At 39.0% G+C, this 15,514-nt stretch overlaps 1 protein-coding gene across 1 annotated transcript in view; it reads right to left on the reverse strand.

Moving 5' to 3' along the window:
- RFX7 (regulatory factor X7) overlaps positions 1 to 7,669 on the reverse strand; it is a 129,376-nt gene extending 121,707 nt beyond the window's left edge. The window contains exon 1 of the mRNA XM_036262888.1: positions 7,505 to 7,669. Within this exon, the coding sequence (XP_036118781.1) occupies positions 7,505 to 7,665 (161 nt within the window). The 5' untranslated portion in view covers positions 7,666 to 7,669. The remainder of the gene's footprint in view (positions 1 to 7,504) is intronic.
- Between the last annotated feature and the right edge of the window lie 7,845 nt (positions 7,670 to 15,514).

A 15,514-nucleotide genomic window follows, 5' to 3' on the forward strand; every position in this document is an offset into this window, starting at 1 on the left:
AGATGTCACTGAAGTGACACTTTTATCCAATTACATTTTTAAAATTTCATATATACAGCAAAAACAATGGCAAGTTCTTGGCTACTCCACAATATTTTATTTCATATTGTAAATTACTTATTATGTAGTGATTGTTTTGTTTCAGGCATATTCAGTCTCTGAATTTTACATATAAACTTTACACATTAGAAATGTTTACATAGGGAATGTTTCATTAATTCAGTAAAAATTCACTAAAACAGACTCATCTCAGGTAAGACTAGTCTAAATTACTGAAAAAAAAAAAATTAATTGACACAACTTAAATCTTTTTTTCCCTGGAAGTTGGGAAGAATTTCATTGAAGCAGTGGCACAGGAGTTGGATATTAAAGTCAGGCACTTATATCAGTAGAAAAAAGAAAAAGGTTTTTAAGGTAGCAGGTAAAGAGACCAGCACAGGCATGATTAGAGAAACAAGACAATGCAAGTGAAGAAAAGGTTTATGGATAACGCAAACTGAAGTAGCCACTTAATACAGTAATCCCCTATTCTCATGTTGTAGCTACTTGGCAATACCAGGTGATCAAAGTAGGAAAGTCATAAAAAATAAATAAATAAAAGAATACAAGTAGAAAAAAGGCCTGCATCTTAAATTTAGATATCCTAAATGTAAACGCCATAGTCCTAGGGACTAATGTAATACCCTCTAAGATAACCAATAGTTCTGATGCTTTACTTACCTAAAATAGAGCTCAAATTCTAAAAATTACAGATTTCAGAAAGAAAGCAGGAGGTAATTATAGGGCATATATACTATCATCACTTCCTATCCCAATGGTCCTTGGTAAGCATCACTAATTAATCAGATTGAGCATTAAAATTCAAGTGAATTTGCTAATCCAGTGTTAGAATGAGTAAAACAGTAACTTTTGCTATGTGAACCTTTGCTATCCAAACCCAGACTATGAATGGATTCAGGTAAAAAAAAATTTTTCTTAGATAAGGTTATTTGGAGGAGATGGTATTTCACACCATATGGATTCTTGTTTTCCAAAATTTCAAGATTTAACAGATTGTAATCTGTCACTCTTTGAATTTAGAAACCAAATAGAGATTCAAGTAGCAAGGAATATCTGTATGTTTTCAGTTTGTTCTATGATATGATGAATACAAAAATCTCACCTCCCACACAACTTTTTGTAATATATATGGGAGCTACCATAATAGATGGCTGACAGAGGTACTCTGTGCATAATTAACCAAACTTCATTGTTTTCTACTTCCTCTTATAAACTGGAGGTACATAAATCATAAAACAAAAAAAGTAAAAAAGTCTCAAGAAAAAAAAATTAAATGTTTTAGTTTTTATCTATGTGGGTTAAAGTTAAGTGTTAACTATCTTAATCTCATAGTCAGCAATCAAGTGCATTAAGCTTCACAGCTTACTGTTCCTTATTTATTATCCTTTCCAGGGCAGAAAGATTCTTCTTCCTACATTCTGCTCATCTTTAACCTGAACTTTTAGAACCCTTGAGAACACAACTAGATAAGAGAGACTGATGGAAAAGGAGGCACTGGATAAATGCAGTCTAGTTTTCCCTGGCCTTTGTGGTCACTGTGTGCACTGGAAGCTCAACAGTTTGTTTCCAGGTCAAGGCACATACCCAGGTTTGGGTTTGGTATCCAGTTGGGGTGCGTAGGGAGGCAACCAATCAATGTTTCTCTCTCACATAGATGTCTCTCTCTCTCTCTCTCTCTCTCTCTCTCCCCCTTCCTCTCTCTCTCCCTCTCTCCTTTCCTTTCTCTCTAAATCAATAAAAACATATTTTTAAAAAAGTTGTCTAGTTTGGTCAGAGATATGGAGTAGCAACCATTTTATTGTCTTGTTCTCTATACTTAGAAAGAACACTCTTTGTAATAACTACACATTAAAATGTCTACCCTAGATGAAGAAAAATTAGAAGCTCAACACTACCCTAAATTATTCTGAAAAGAATACACACTTTTCTTTTTTACATAACCAAATTTACAATAAAACATTCACCACTGCTTTAAAATATTAAATTATTACCACAGGGAAAAGTTCCTGTGTGAGGCGCTAATAAGAATTGAGCACCTGTTTTTAAACAAAACAAGTACACTAATAACTACCCCCAGTGCAATCTCTCAACTAGCAACTAGTAAATTTCCCAACAACAGGGATTATTGCATAGCCTTACTTATATTTTTGCATAATCACCAACAACTCTTAGAATAGTTTAAGTAGAATACTAGTCCAATAAATATTTTCAGATTGAATTACACATAAAAGAACTCTTGCATAAGGTAACAGTAAGTGAATAACACCTTCAGATAGTCTTCCAGGGCTAAAACCCAAGGGAAGACTGACAGATCCTAATAATATGTCCACTGAGAATGTACTGCTGATTGCCTGTGATTAGTTAATGCTGTTAGTCTTCATTGTGCTTATGGTATGCTTTATTATTGTTGTCAATATTAATTTAGTAACAAGAGTCATAATTTAACCTAAAGGAAGTTGCAAGGTCATCTAATATAAACCTTTCATTTTCTAGAAAAGGAAACTAAGGTCTACTTTTCCCACAATTAACACTCTGGCACTTGTCACCTCTTTTCCTGGTCGCCTAACTGAATCAAAGAGATGTTTTATTGCATACTTTTGCTTAGGTTAATATTACAAGTGAATGGACATTCCTCAAATGCCAGTCTCTAGCATAGTACTTCATATATAGATACTCATGTGAGTACTTACACAATGATCTTGTATAACGTGCTCAAATTTGAGTAAATGTCAATGTTCATTTGTACAATTTTATGTGCGACATTTTTCTAATATAAAAAGAGTTTAAGTGTAAGTTTTCATTCAAAGCAGGCTTGATAACAAATGAGACACTTCTGTCATTTCTACCACTGTTAAGCTCATTTCTCTCAATAAGACCAAAAACTAATAGTGATATAGAAACTAAATCACTTCTGTACATAACACCATTAAAGAAAACTCCCATAGGGAGAGCAAATTGGTCAATTATTTATACACACACACTCATTGCCTAAGCTAAACAAGGCCAGAAAGTCAAGGGGCTTGAAATTGCTTAACTTGCCTTTCTGGTCAATAGAGAAGACAATTTCATCAGTTTCAAATCACAGAGGAGAACAAGGAACTGCCTTCTTCTGGAATCAGAAACACTTAGTGTTGGGCTGCAACCATCACAGCTGGCCTCAATACAGACAAGCAAAAAGCACCCTAAGTCTTCAGTGTGAAACAGACTAACCTCAGGGCAGACAGCAGGTCAACCAACTAATGGAAAATATATGAAAGCCAGTTATTGTACTAGTCAATCTCTAACTTTAAAGCAAAATGAAGATCATGGGCTACGATTAAAGTAAACTCTACAGTTAGGACCTTGATATTATATGTGACCTAGTGCAGCTGAAGGACAGTAACTGTTTCTCAGACAGGGTTAATAAATGCCTGACCCAAAACCAAGGACAAAACTACCAAGTTCTAGGGCAGGGGTAGAAATCAGGACTAATATAGAATCATTCTGTAAACCTTAGGATTTTACCATACTTTGCTCATTGTAACTAAGAATTAAGAAAGTTAAACAAAATTGCTCAATTTGGGATTAAATTAGAATTTAGATAACACCCAAAATGGTCCACATATGTAATTCTAATTTAATATTGTAAATCTAAAATGTACCAGATTCAGAAGTCTGTATGACTTTCAAGACTGAATAAAGACAAGGAGCTCTGGTCCCTGCACTACTTCTAGGGTCTGATAATGAATCAGAGGAATCCTGCAGTTTACCTGTCATTCAAATTACCTGTTTCCATAAAGTAGGTAGAACAATGACACATCTGTAAGACTTTAAGAAATGGTTTACAAAGTCTTACTTGAAAATAAAGAGTCATATGAATAAAACTAACAATTAATAACTACGAATTCTTTTAAGAATCACTGAATTTGTTTGTTGAGTAAATATAGTATTGGAATATTATCTACAATAAAACATCAGGATTTTTTTAGACCTTCTAGGAAAAGGTTTGTAGTCTATACATTAAGGCCTAATTGCAAATATGTTAATTGCTGCCACCCATGTAGGTATGGTTATTCTTAAAAAATACTAATCATGGACAGAAGAGAACACAAATGTAATTTTTTCTATATGTTTTCCCCATGGCAATTTTATTCTATTCTATCAGGGTTTCAAGTAAAACTGCTTTAAAAAGGAAAAGAAAAGCACTTAGTAAATTCGTTTTGTTTAAACTAGACACGATTTTTAAAAACCCCAAAACTATGAAGACATTTGGAGATAAAAGAAAAACTTGCCTTGGTTCTTTTTTTAGGTGCAACATAAGTTAAAGAAGTTTGCAATAAGATTAAGTTGTGGCTTTGTTTTAGGTTGTCACTATGAGTCTTTATTTACAGAAAAGACATGGGTTACTAGTTTTCTTTTTTATTGAAAAGTTTATTTTATAATTCTATTGTTTAGAAATATACATAACAGTCTTATAGTATATTCAGTATTAAACACACCTCTGCAAATAAATCTCCTTTCAAGCAAGTAGTGTAAGTGATTTGGACCTTTGTCTATGGAGTGGGAATGAGGAAGGTCAAGAAAGGTGCATGCAGGCTTGTGAACTTGGACTTCAGTTGAAGAGAGTCATAAATATATTACACAAATATTATACCACTATCAAGTTAGTAGTATCTTTATTTTATAGAGTTATCTTAAAAATACGTATTTCCAATTCTTAAGAAATATAGTTTCTGATCTCATTAAGGGCCACAATTTCAACTTTGACTACTTAATCTTTTTTTTTCAAAGACTCATTTGATGCTTGAAATTACCATGGGCATACTTTTATCAAATAGCATTTTAGTTTAACAAATAAAAATAATTATGAACTGAGATAATAAATAACTCATTGTCCAGCTAATGGCCTACATCACACACTATATTTATATTTGTTGAATAGGAGAACAAGTACAGACATGTTTGTGATGTGCAAGTCCAATATACTCTAATCAACCTAAATGCAAAACCCACTTAATAATTTTTAAATGTCACATTTCTGTTTAATGTTACTTTAAATTCTCATTAGTAATGTTACCAAAGATTGATATAGGAAGTGACAAAATTTATAATCTCTCAGAATATTATCAGGTGGTAAAAAAATTAATAAGATAGCTATTAAAAATTAGTTTAACATATACACACACACACTATTTCTTAGAAGATGGTATTGTAGGTATACCATTTTTCATGTCTTTATTTTATATAGTTACTGGATAAATACTATAAATCCAGTCTTGTGGAGCATTGGATATGAGACTATACGTTAAATATATCCACTAATGTTGCTTATGACCACTAATGTTTTTATAAAGTTTTAAATATAAAGAAAAATTTTTGCAAATAGAATTTCTAAAGTTGAAAATTAAATGCCAGTAAGTGTGCCATTATAATTTTAAAATAAAGATTAAAATTGTACATTTGGGAATTAAGGTGCTTGTTGCCAATTATTTTTTCAGAGCAAGTTACGAAAACTAAAGTGCACTCAGCTTCAGGATAGTTTTCTCACATTAAAGTCAATACAGTTAAGTTGTAATGGATGTGTAAACATAAATTATCAATGAAAGAATAATTAAATCACATGATTTACCAAAAAGAGCACTCCACTATCATTATTATTCCAACACTCAATCAGTTGCCCATACAACTTACTCTTACTTTAAAAATATAAAACGGAGGTTCCTTTCCTCCTATTGTTCTAATAATAAATTAAAATATATATTACTAATTCAACTTTTTAAGTAAATCTTTCTTAAAAGATTTTAGTCCTTTTAACTTGGATGTCCCTTACCTGAATGTAAAACCCAAAGTGCTTACATTCAATTTAATGATGATTCCAGGGACACTTAAGTTATGTCAAGTCAATAAGGGGGTGGGAAACACTCTGGTTTCTGTAAGCAGGAACTTAACCATCTTCTTCCTTTAAATCACATCTTTAAAAAGGGGGTGAGGTTATCTATTGAAGAATAAAGCCCTCTCTCTTTCTGTCTGTCTTGTCTCTCTCTCTCTCTCACACACACACACACACAAAATACTATTTTTCTGACCTATTCAAGTTGCCACAACATGACTGTTGTCAAAGTCAAAAAAATTACCTTTAAAATATTTAAACTACACTATAAAATAAAAACTGAAAGCAAGATACTCAGCTGCCAACTACTGTTAGTATAAAACTATTAAAGCCTGCACTGACCTACTTCATATTAGCATCATGACAATATGGATGTACACCAGGAATATAATGAAAATTATCATATAACAAACCTTAATTTTGTATTTCAAAAATTGTCACTGTTTTTAAATGTGTAAATACTGAACAATGTTCGTTATTTTATGGTATATTTATTTTAAACTCCAATATAAAAGGAGTTTTGATATTTTAGTAGTCATATTCAATGATGGACATGCAAGATTTCATTTTAAAATCAGAGCTTTTTTATACCACATTTAATTCTATTTTTTAAATGTCTATAAAAAGTAGTCTCTTAGACCAAACTCCAAATATTGCTTTGCATTTTAAAAATAGCACTACACTTTTTTAAAAATGTCAGTTAATGAAGAATCCTACAAAAAGAATGCAAGTTCATGTTCAAAGAGTATTTGCAAAGGCTCTAAAAGGAATAGAGCCATTAACTCAGTGTATTTAATTATTTAAAGACTGCCACCAGTCTTTCCGAGTTTAATCTAATGCAGAAATATTGGAAATTCTCATACAAAAAAGTACAGGAATGGCAAAAGATATTTCATCTATGGTTCTAAAAAAGACATACAAAGTGGTAAAACATTTATTTTAAATTAAAGATATCTTTTTAAATTAAAAAAATCACTTTACAGTGTAAACTACCACCTAAAAATGTCTTATACTAAAGAAGCCTTTTCTTCACAATTAATGCAAAGAATAAACCCTGGAAGAGAAATTTAATCTCTGAATAAAGAAGGCAAAAACATTCAGAAACAGCCGCTAAACCAACTGAAAGGAAGAGGCACATTAGGTTTTGTGCTGCCTATTAATATTCCTACGCACAATGTCTGTTTGGTGAAAATTCACAATACACTTCTTCTTCCCTGTATGACTGCAAATAGGAGTAAACACATTTCACATTCCTCGGTCCCAAATGCATGCTATCATCATGCAAGATGACTTAATTTCGACCCATATTCCTCTTACACAAAAGTGAAAACCACAAATAACTTGTTTATCTGCACTCACAATTGAGGAGGGGTGAGTAAAAGCATTTCGGGGCTAAGCAGACCAAGGGCTGATGCACATTTCCCACACATCCAAGGGCCCTATAAATATGCATTTGACCCTGGATACCCACATTCAATGAAGGCATCAGCCCGCTCCTCCGCCCGCCGCCCCCACCCCTTTTGCAGCAGAAATGTGCCTGGGCTTTTTTACCCCGGCGATGGTGGATCCTCTTACCAGATGGAGTTCTTGATCTCGTGTTGCAGCGCGCTGGCCTCTGTCCCTGGCAGCCCAGGCACAAGCGCTGGCAGAGCCACCCCCGAGTTGGGGGTGCTGGGGGAAAGCTGCTGATGGGCATCAGGCTGCTGTGGTGGCGGCTGTTGTTGTTCTTCTGCCATCGCTGCTGGAGGGGTGGGAGGGAGGGGGGGAGGGAAGATGGGGGCGCGGGGAAGGGTGAGGGAAGAGACGGGGAGGGGAGGTCGAAGGGGGAGAGAAGGAGGAGGGGGAGGGGAAGAGGAGGAGGAGGAGGAAGGAAGCTGGATAAGCTAGGCCTTTACCCCAGGGCTCGAGTGAGTCGCTTTCGCCTGCCGCCTGGGGGACATCACCGGGGAGACCGAGAAGCTCCTGACGGCCGGGGCGCTTCACCGCGGGAGAGGCATGGCGGCGCCCCTCAGTCCCCGCCGCCGCCTCCTCCCGTCAGCGGCCGGGGCTGGGGCTGAAGAGGGAGCGTCTGAAGACGAGGTGGGGGGCAAGGCTCCCCCAAATCCAAGGAGAATGGTTGCTCAGGGACTTCACGGCCTGGCCTTTCTTTCTTGCCCCCGGGGCTGACTACTCCGGGAGCCCCGCGCTGCTGCAGCCCCAGGCTCAGCTCCACGCCACTCCCCAAGCTGCCGCCGCTCGCTCCCGGCCCCGCCGCCGCCGCCGCCGCCGCCGCCGCGGCCGCCGCTGCCCTGCCAGCCCGGAGGCAGCCCAGTGCGCGCAGCCGCACTGCGGCCCGGCGCAGACGGCAAAACACCTACCGCTCGGCCGGGCGGGGGGTGGGGGGGCGTGGACCAGTGTGTGCGGGTGACCCGGCGCGGGCGCGGGGGGCTGGGAGGGGGGCGCCCGGCTGCGGAGGACGGGTGCGGGCCAGCCGGGCCCGGAATGCGCGGGGCCTGGGCGAGGAGGCAACTGGCGGAGCTGGTGGAGGAGAGCAGGAAAACGTGGGGGAGGTGCTGGCGAGGGAAAGAGGACTTGCGGGAGGAGGAGGAGAAACCAAATTTAATATTTGGCATAGAAATGGGATTTTTTTGTTTTGTGTTTTGGCATCTTCAAAGCAAGGAAGGTAAAATTAATTAGCATTACCACCACCACCACCACCTTCCTAACCCAAGTGAGGATTACTTGCTCCCTGGGTAAATGAAAAAAACTGAAGCAGGTAAGAGGATAAGCTGACTTTTCAGAAGCCCCCAAAGAAAGCACCCGTTGGAATTAACCACCCTATAGGTAATTCAGTCTCGAACGGAAATCGCAAGTCAGGAGCTGGGTTGAGTGCTCCTCAGTCGGGCATTCAAAGCCCTCCAAATCTGGCCCCACTTTAGCTATCCAATCATAACTGCCTCCATCCCCCTGCAAGAACTCCCCGCTCCAATCAGTGAAGTCTCCATGCCTTTCTCAACGCGCAGCAGATTCATTCTTCCTTCGTGCCTTTGCTGATGCTGTTCCCCTCGCTTCCCCACCTCACCCCCTTTCCAGGAATGCCCGCCCTCCTCTGTGCCTCTCACTAGCCAACCCAGGCTCTAAGGCACAGCTCAAGTCACAGCTTGTCAGGGTCCCTGGCAGCCAAGGCCCCTGCCTGCTTCTGAAAGAAGAGCGTGTAGTTCTCTCTACATGGAGGCTCAGGCTCCAACCACAAGCTACTTACTTTGGAGCCAGTTGAACCCCTGGACTCACTCTCTGTCCCTTTCCCCCTATTCCTACTTAAGAGATACCTTTGCCCACTAAGAGTAAGACTCCCTACCAGAAACAAGCAAGTTCCCTTTAAGAGCAGAATTGGCTTTTCTAGGTGGGGCTGATCAGGGAGGCCTAAACTGCCTGGGTGTAGAAGACAACAGCCAAGTCCCCTGGCACCAGATGGAACAGCTGCTTAGCTCACACTGACCTTTCTCTGGGCCCGTGGGTGTTATGCGCTCTTCAGCTTTAACTTCTTTTATAGTTTCTATCAGGTCTCTACCTGACAAGATTCTCTGGCCACTTTCCTGCTGTGCTTGGACTTTGGGCCATGAGGTTCTGCCACCTTTTAGATTCCTGGTGGGTGGGGAATCTGATTGGCTTGGGCTTCCTGGCCTTTGGAGTGCTGGGTTCCCTTCCTTGGCCTGGAACCCTCTTGCTTTTGCACCCCTGTGCCCTCAGGCCTGGCCCACAGGCTCCACTCCCAGATTCACTCTGAATGTTTGCTATGATGGGGTTGGGGGAGGGAGGAAGGACACCTGTGTGCAAAACACAGCTCCTCTATGCAGATTCCAGGCCTCGGGTTCCTTTGGACTCTGAATACCCTTCACACTGTTTGTTTCACACAAACGAGCCCCCTTTTCCATAACATAATATCACTGTTAGCTTAGCCACTTTAGGAAAATACAGGTTGTTTATGAATTCATTTGCATATGTACCCTGAGTCCTATGCAAATATGGTATTTTTCTGTACAAATTGATAAGCATACTGTGCACTAGACAGAAGCTTTGACGAAGAATAAAAATAGCTAATGTTTGTTGACCACTTTAAGTGTGCCAGACCTAGTACTTTCCATTCATTACCATAGTTATTCCACTCCAAACTGTATATTGTAGGTACTATTCTCCATATTTTATAGATGAAACAGAAGCTTAAAGAGGTTAAATAACATTCTTAAAATTACCCAATTAGTAAATGAAAGAGCCAGGAGTTGAATCCTGGAAGTCGAATTCCAGAACCTGCAAGCCATGCTGGAAATGAGGTTATATTGAAAAATCTTGAATGTATATATAAGCTCTGTATTCATGGGGAAGATGAAGGAAGTAAAAAGGCATTGGGGAAAGTTGCCAAGTCACCCACATTCTAATTTTCTACCTGGCCAAGAAAGAATGATGGTTCCACATTGCCAATACCCTGGGAGGGTGCGATCCTAGGGAGTGGGAGATTCATCCAAGAAAGGTAATATATCTGAGACCTGCCAAAGGCCTTAAGAAAGGAAGCTGAGAACCAAGACGCTTTCTAAAAAGTTCACTACCGGGTGTCACGTAGGCTGGCTTCCCTAGTGCAACTTCTGAGTTTTTTATGAGTTTCATGAAAGAGCCAGGTCACCCCAGCAGCCACTAGAGGGCTCAGCAAAGCTGCAACCCTGAGCTGCCCTCTAGCGGCGGTGCTGAAAAGAAGGCATTGTGTAGCCTTTGGGGCCTTCAAGAATCAAGCAGGTGGCTGAAGGAGACATCTGGGACTCTTAGGTTTCAATTGTCAAATAAGAGGGGTGGCAGTTAGTATTGGACTAAAGAGATCTTATTGCCAGAATGAGGATCCTTGCAGGGAGGAGAGGAGCAGTCCCCACTTCTCACTTAACACCTGGGAGTAGAGTATACATTTTGTTACAGTCTTCAGAGATGGCTGTAAATACAATTATGCCAGTAGAAAACTAAAAGAAAACATGATAAAGTTAGCCCAAATCTTGAGTTGGAGCTCAAGCCAAACCCAGACATCCCGAGTAAAGGTAGCCTTGTAGCCATGTGCTTCTGAAATTGTATGTGTGCCCCTCTGGTGTTGAAACCCTATACTGAAGTCCCTCAAGGACCCAGAGTCAATGAGGCTTATTTTCTCAGACCTTCAGTTTGACTCAGTGAGAAGTAATGGAAAACATTATAGTAAGCATGAATTTTAAGATTACACACTAGATTTTGAGCTTATATTTCCCAACCCTGAGGAATATAAGTCTATTCTCCTTATAAAAGTGTACTCAGAAGTGGAAGATTTTGAGAAACACTGATGTAGTGGGCGAAAAAGACTTCAGTCAAACCCTCTGTTTCCATCTCTATAAAAATGAAAATAATGACCTACCTCACAGGGTTGTTATGAGGAACAACATGGAAAATGTTATCTAAACCACAGGAGTGCTGTACACATACATATAAAGACAATCTACAAGGTGAATGGATTGTGAGCACCTCAAAGATAGTGACTGTGTATCCTAGTATCCCTGGTGCATAATTCTTTACTCCTAGGTGTTTAGTAAATGTTTGTTGAATTCAGTCATTATCTAATTTTCTTAGCCCATTACATATACCATCTTCCTCTCCTATGTCTTTGAACCTTGTCTCCTTTATGAAAATGCAAACTTTTTATACTGTTCATACTGTAGCATGTACATGTATCCTATATTTAACATGCTTGATACATAATAGTATTGGGCACAGAAAATATAAAGGAAAGAAGGAAGGAAGGGGAACCTGGTCCCGATTTGAAGTAGGTTACATTCTTTGGAGAAGAGAGACATATTAATATATAATAATTTTACAACATGATGAGATCTAAAATAGAATCATGTCTACTAATGCTATAGAGACATAGTGGAGAGAAATATTAGCCCTGCTCAGGGTAAAACTTTTGGAGAAAGCCTCTTGGCTAGCATTTGAAGTGGTCTCATTGGGTAAAACAGAAGTTCAAAAGGCTGAGCGCTGAGGGAAGGGAATTTCGGGTCAAGAGCAGCATGAGCACTGGTGTGAAATCATGACAGATCACGTGGGATGTGCGAATAACGCATAGCCCAGTGTTAGCTCTGCTCTGATCCTTCATTAAGTATATAGGAGAAGGAAAAGAAGGGGAAGGAGACACAAGCCCATTTTACAGACTGTTACTCTATGTTATTAGTTATGATTGTTCTGACAAAAGGTGAGGCCTAAAATAGATTTTGTCAGTGGTAAATATGTGCTTAAAGTTTACATTTCATTTTCACAAATTATGGTTGTTTATGGATACAGAAAAGATAAGGTTCTATCCTATTTTTTCTTTCCCCCTTAAAAATAAAAACAAAGTATTTTCTCATTCTCTTTTCCCTTAATCATTACTTCCTCTGCCTTTTTCCATTGCAAACTTTCACTCTAGGAGCTGAAAGACGAATATGTAACCACCTTCATGTTATTATTATTTGGAGGAACAAGGAAGGAAGGCTGCCCACCTCCAAAAAATGTTTCTTCATATCAGAAAGTGATAGTTAATTTTCTTAGTCTAACTGATGTCTTTCAAAATGCATATAGTCCTAAAGGAGCTGATGTATTAAGTTCCAATGTTGTAATATAATTGAGTCTTCATTCTTACTTTTAATAGCATTAGAGGGAGTGAGGTAGGGAGAGTGGGCAGGGGGCCAATAGAAAAGAAAGCAAGATTACAGAAGAGGAAGGCGGTGGGATTCGAAACCAAATGCATATTGGCAAATTTGGATAAATTATCTACATGCTGTACTTACTAACATAAATATAATGTGAAAGTAGGAATTGTCCTGTTAGAGCACAAATATTCCATTATGTCATTAAAACAATGATATGTTAAGGCAAAATAGCCTAACTGTTCAAATATTGGGCAAGACAGCAGGCTGTTAACAACACTGTCACTACCTGGCTATGTGACCCTATTCATTCAGGTCTCTCCCTTTACTTATCTCTAAGGATTAATGGGATAAAATTCTCATAATGTACTTGGCTTTCCAAGTGAAAGGTATTATGAAAATGAATGCTAGGTACTGCTTTGATTTCACTTAGAGATCTTCCACTATTGTTAGAACCAAATACATATGTGTGTTGTGATCCACAATTCTCTTTATATTAAAGAAGGTTCACGTTAATATCATCTGTCTGAATTTTAAAAGAACTATTTACTTTTACTTAAGACTAGAAAGGTCCCAATATGGAAACATCTACACTTATATAAAATGTTAATGTAACATCTAAAAAAAAAAAAAAAAAAGGCTAGGAAGGTCCCAAATACAAATTGATATCTCAGAAATTCAGGCCAGCAGCAGCTGTGAACAGAAGCAGGTAAAGAAAAACCATACTTGCCTAACCCTAAAAGTGACAAGGAAAAGACCCTAGAGCCCCTACAATGAGGAAGTCAGCCCTGGTGCTGTCTGAACTGGTGGAGCCAAGTCAGTAATCCACAAACTCTATTATTCCTCAGTTCATTTCAAGGCACTCATAAGTACCTATTATGTACAAATTATTATGCCGAGACCTCTGAAAGATTTAACAATAAGTGGTAAACACAGTATTGTTCTAATTTTCAAGAAGTTCATAATCAAATTGGAACACTAGACGTATCAGCTCATATATCTTTTTTAAAGTGAAGTAAAAATACAGGGGACAAACAAATAAAAGAAGTAAGTGTGTGACAGGATAATTTATTGGGCTATTAATTTGGTTTATGTTCTTATATTCTCCCTCCCATCCATTCTGAACAGGTTTCCAGGGAGTATTCGTAGGCATAACGAAGCTGTCTGACAGGATCTCTCTCTTAGACTGGGCACCACTCGCATTTTAAATAAAACCTCCTGGATCACAGCTCCTTAGACTGCAATGTCAGTGTTATCCCTGGAGTTGTGCCCAGCAATCTGCCTTCCAGATTCCTTGCTCCTTGAGATTTTGCTAGGGGATTAAGGAGGTAAGAGCATCTGGGGAGCAAGGCAGAGAGAGAGGGAGAGAGGGAGAGGGAGAGGCAGAGGGAGAGGGAGAGAAGGAAGTAAGGGTTGTGGGTAGGTGGAATTGCAGAAAAAGAAAAAAAAAAATCCCCCAAACTGAAGCCCTAGCCAGTGTAGATCAGTTAGTTGGAGAGTCATCCCATGCACCAAAAGGTCGTGGGTTCGATTCCTGGTCAGCGCACATGCCCAAGTTTTGGGGTTTGATCCCTGGTTGGGGTGCATAAAAGGTCAGGATTCCAGTAATGGGGACACCAGCCTTTCTTCCTAGAGGGATCCCAAAAGATACCCAAACCTCAGATGTATGCATGATGGCCCTGGAGAGCTGGGTGCCCTGCCACTCTGGTCCATGAACAGAGTTTTGCCTGCCTTCTAGGGACCATATATTCCTGAACAATGAGGATGCAATGCCCATCATCCACCATGTTATAGGCTCAACATAAATCTTCCAAGACTCCAGTGCACCCCTAGGAAGGAAGGGAGGGAAACCCAATAATAACTGGGATTTGATATCCTTCTACTCCAGCAGAATTAAAGCTGGGATTACTGCAGGGAATTTAACTGAATTTAAACAAAATAAAGAAATGTGGCATTTCTTGTACGCCCCAATGTATACTTGCAAATTAATACCTACTAGTTGTGGATACTATATGCAAAACAGTATTAGGTGAGATATGTAATATTAATAACCGCAGTTATTGGCACAGCTAATAACTGCTGCGAAACTTTAGAGAAAGAAAAGAGCTAAAGGAGCTAAAGTAATCAAAGAGGGCTTCATAGCGAACTTGGGACAGAGCTAGACCTTGGAAAGGGAAAAAGTTTATAAAGGTGGAAAAGAGTGGAGACAAGCCAGAAGAGAAAAGCAGTGTGAACAGAAGCAGGAAAATGAGCAAGTGCATGAAGAGACTCACAGGAGACTGGCCTAATTGAAGTGAACAGCTGATTATAAAGGTTATATAGGGTATCAGATTCCAATCTGAGCTTCTATACTCACTGTGTAAGGCAGGCTCTGTCAAAGAACAACTAGTAGGAGGTACATGAGTATAGATTTTGTTATGATATTATACTTTATTATAATGCTAATTATTATATGTTTACTATAATATTTATTATAATGATTTTATTATAATATATAATTGAAGGAATGGGCTTATATGATTGCAGGAATTGACAAGCCTGAGATCTGTAAGGCAGGCCAGCAGGCAGGAAACTCAGGCAGGAGGAGATACTTCAGTCTGCAGGTAGAATTTCTTCCTCAGGAAAATCTCAGTGTTGCTCTTAAGGACTTTCACCTGATTGGAGGGAGCCCACCCAGATTATTGAGAATAATCTCCTTTACTTAAAGTCAACTGATTGTGGAAGTTAACCACATCTACAGAATACCTTCACAGCAACACCTAGATTAATGTTTGATTAAATAACTGGCTGCCATAAAAGTCACCCGTAAAAGTAACCATCACATTGACTACACTCTTTTTTTTTTTTATCCTCACCTGAGGACATTTTTCCATTTTTTAGTTCAGATAGAGTGGGAGGGAGAGAGAGGAAGAGAAAGAGA

Source organism: Molossus molossus, unplaced genomic scaffold (genome assembly GCF_014108415.1).
Source record: "Molossus molossus isolate mMolMol1 unplaced genomic scaffold, mMolMol1.p scaffold_m16_p_1, whole genome shotgun sequence".
NCBI lineage: Eukaryota > Metazoa > Chordata > Mammalia > Chiroptera > Molossidae > Molossus > Molossus molossus.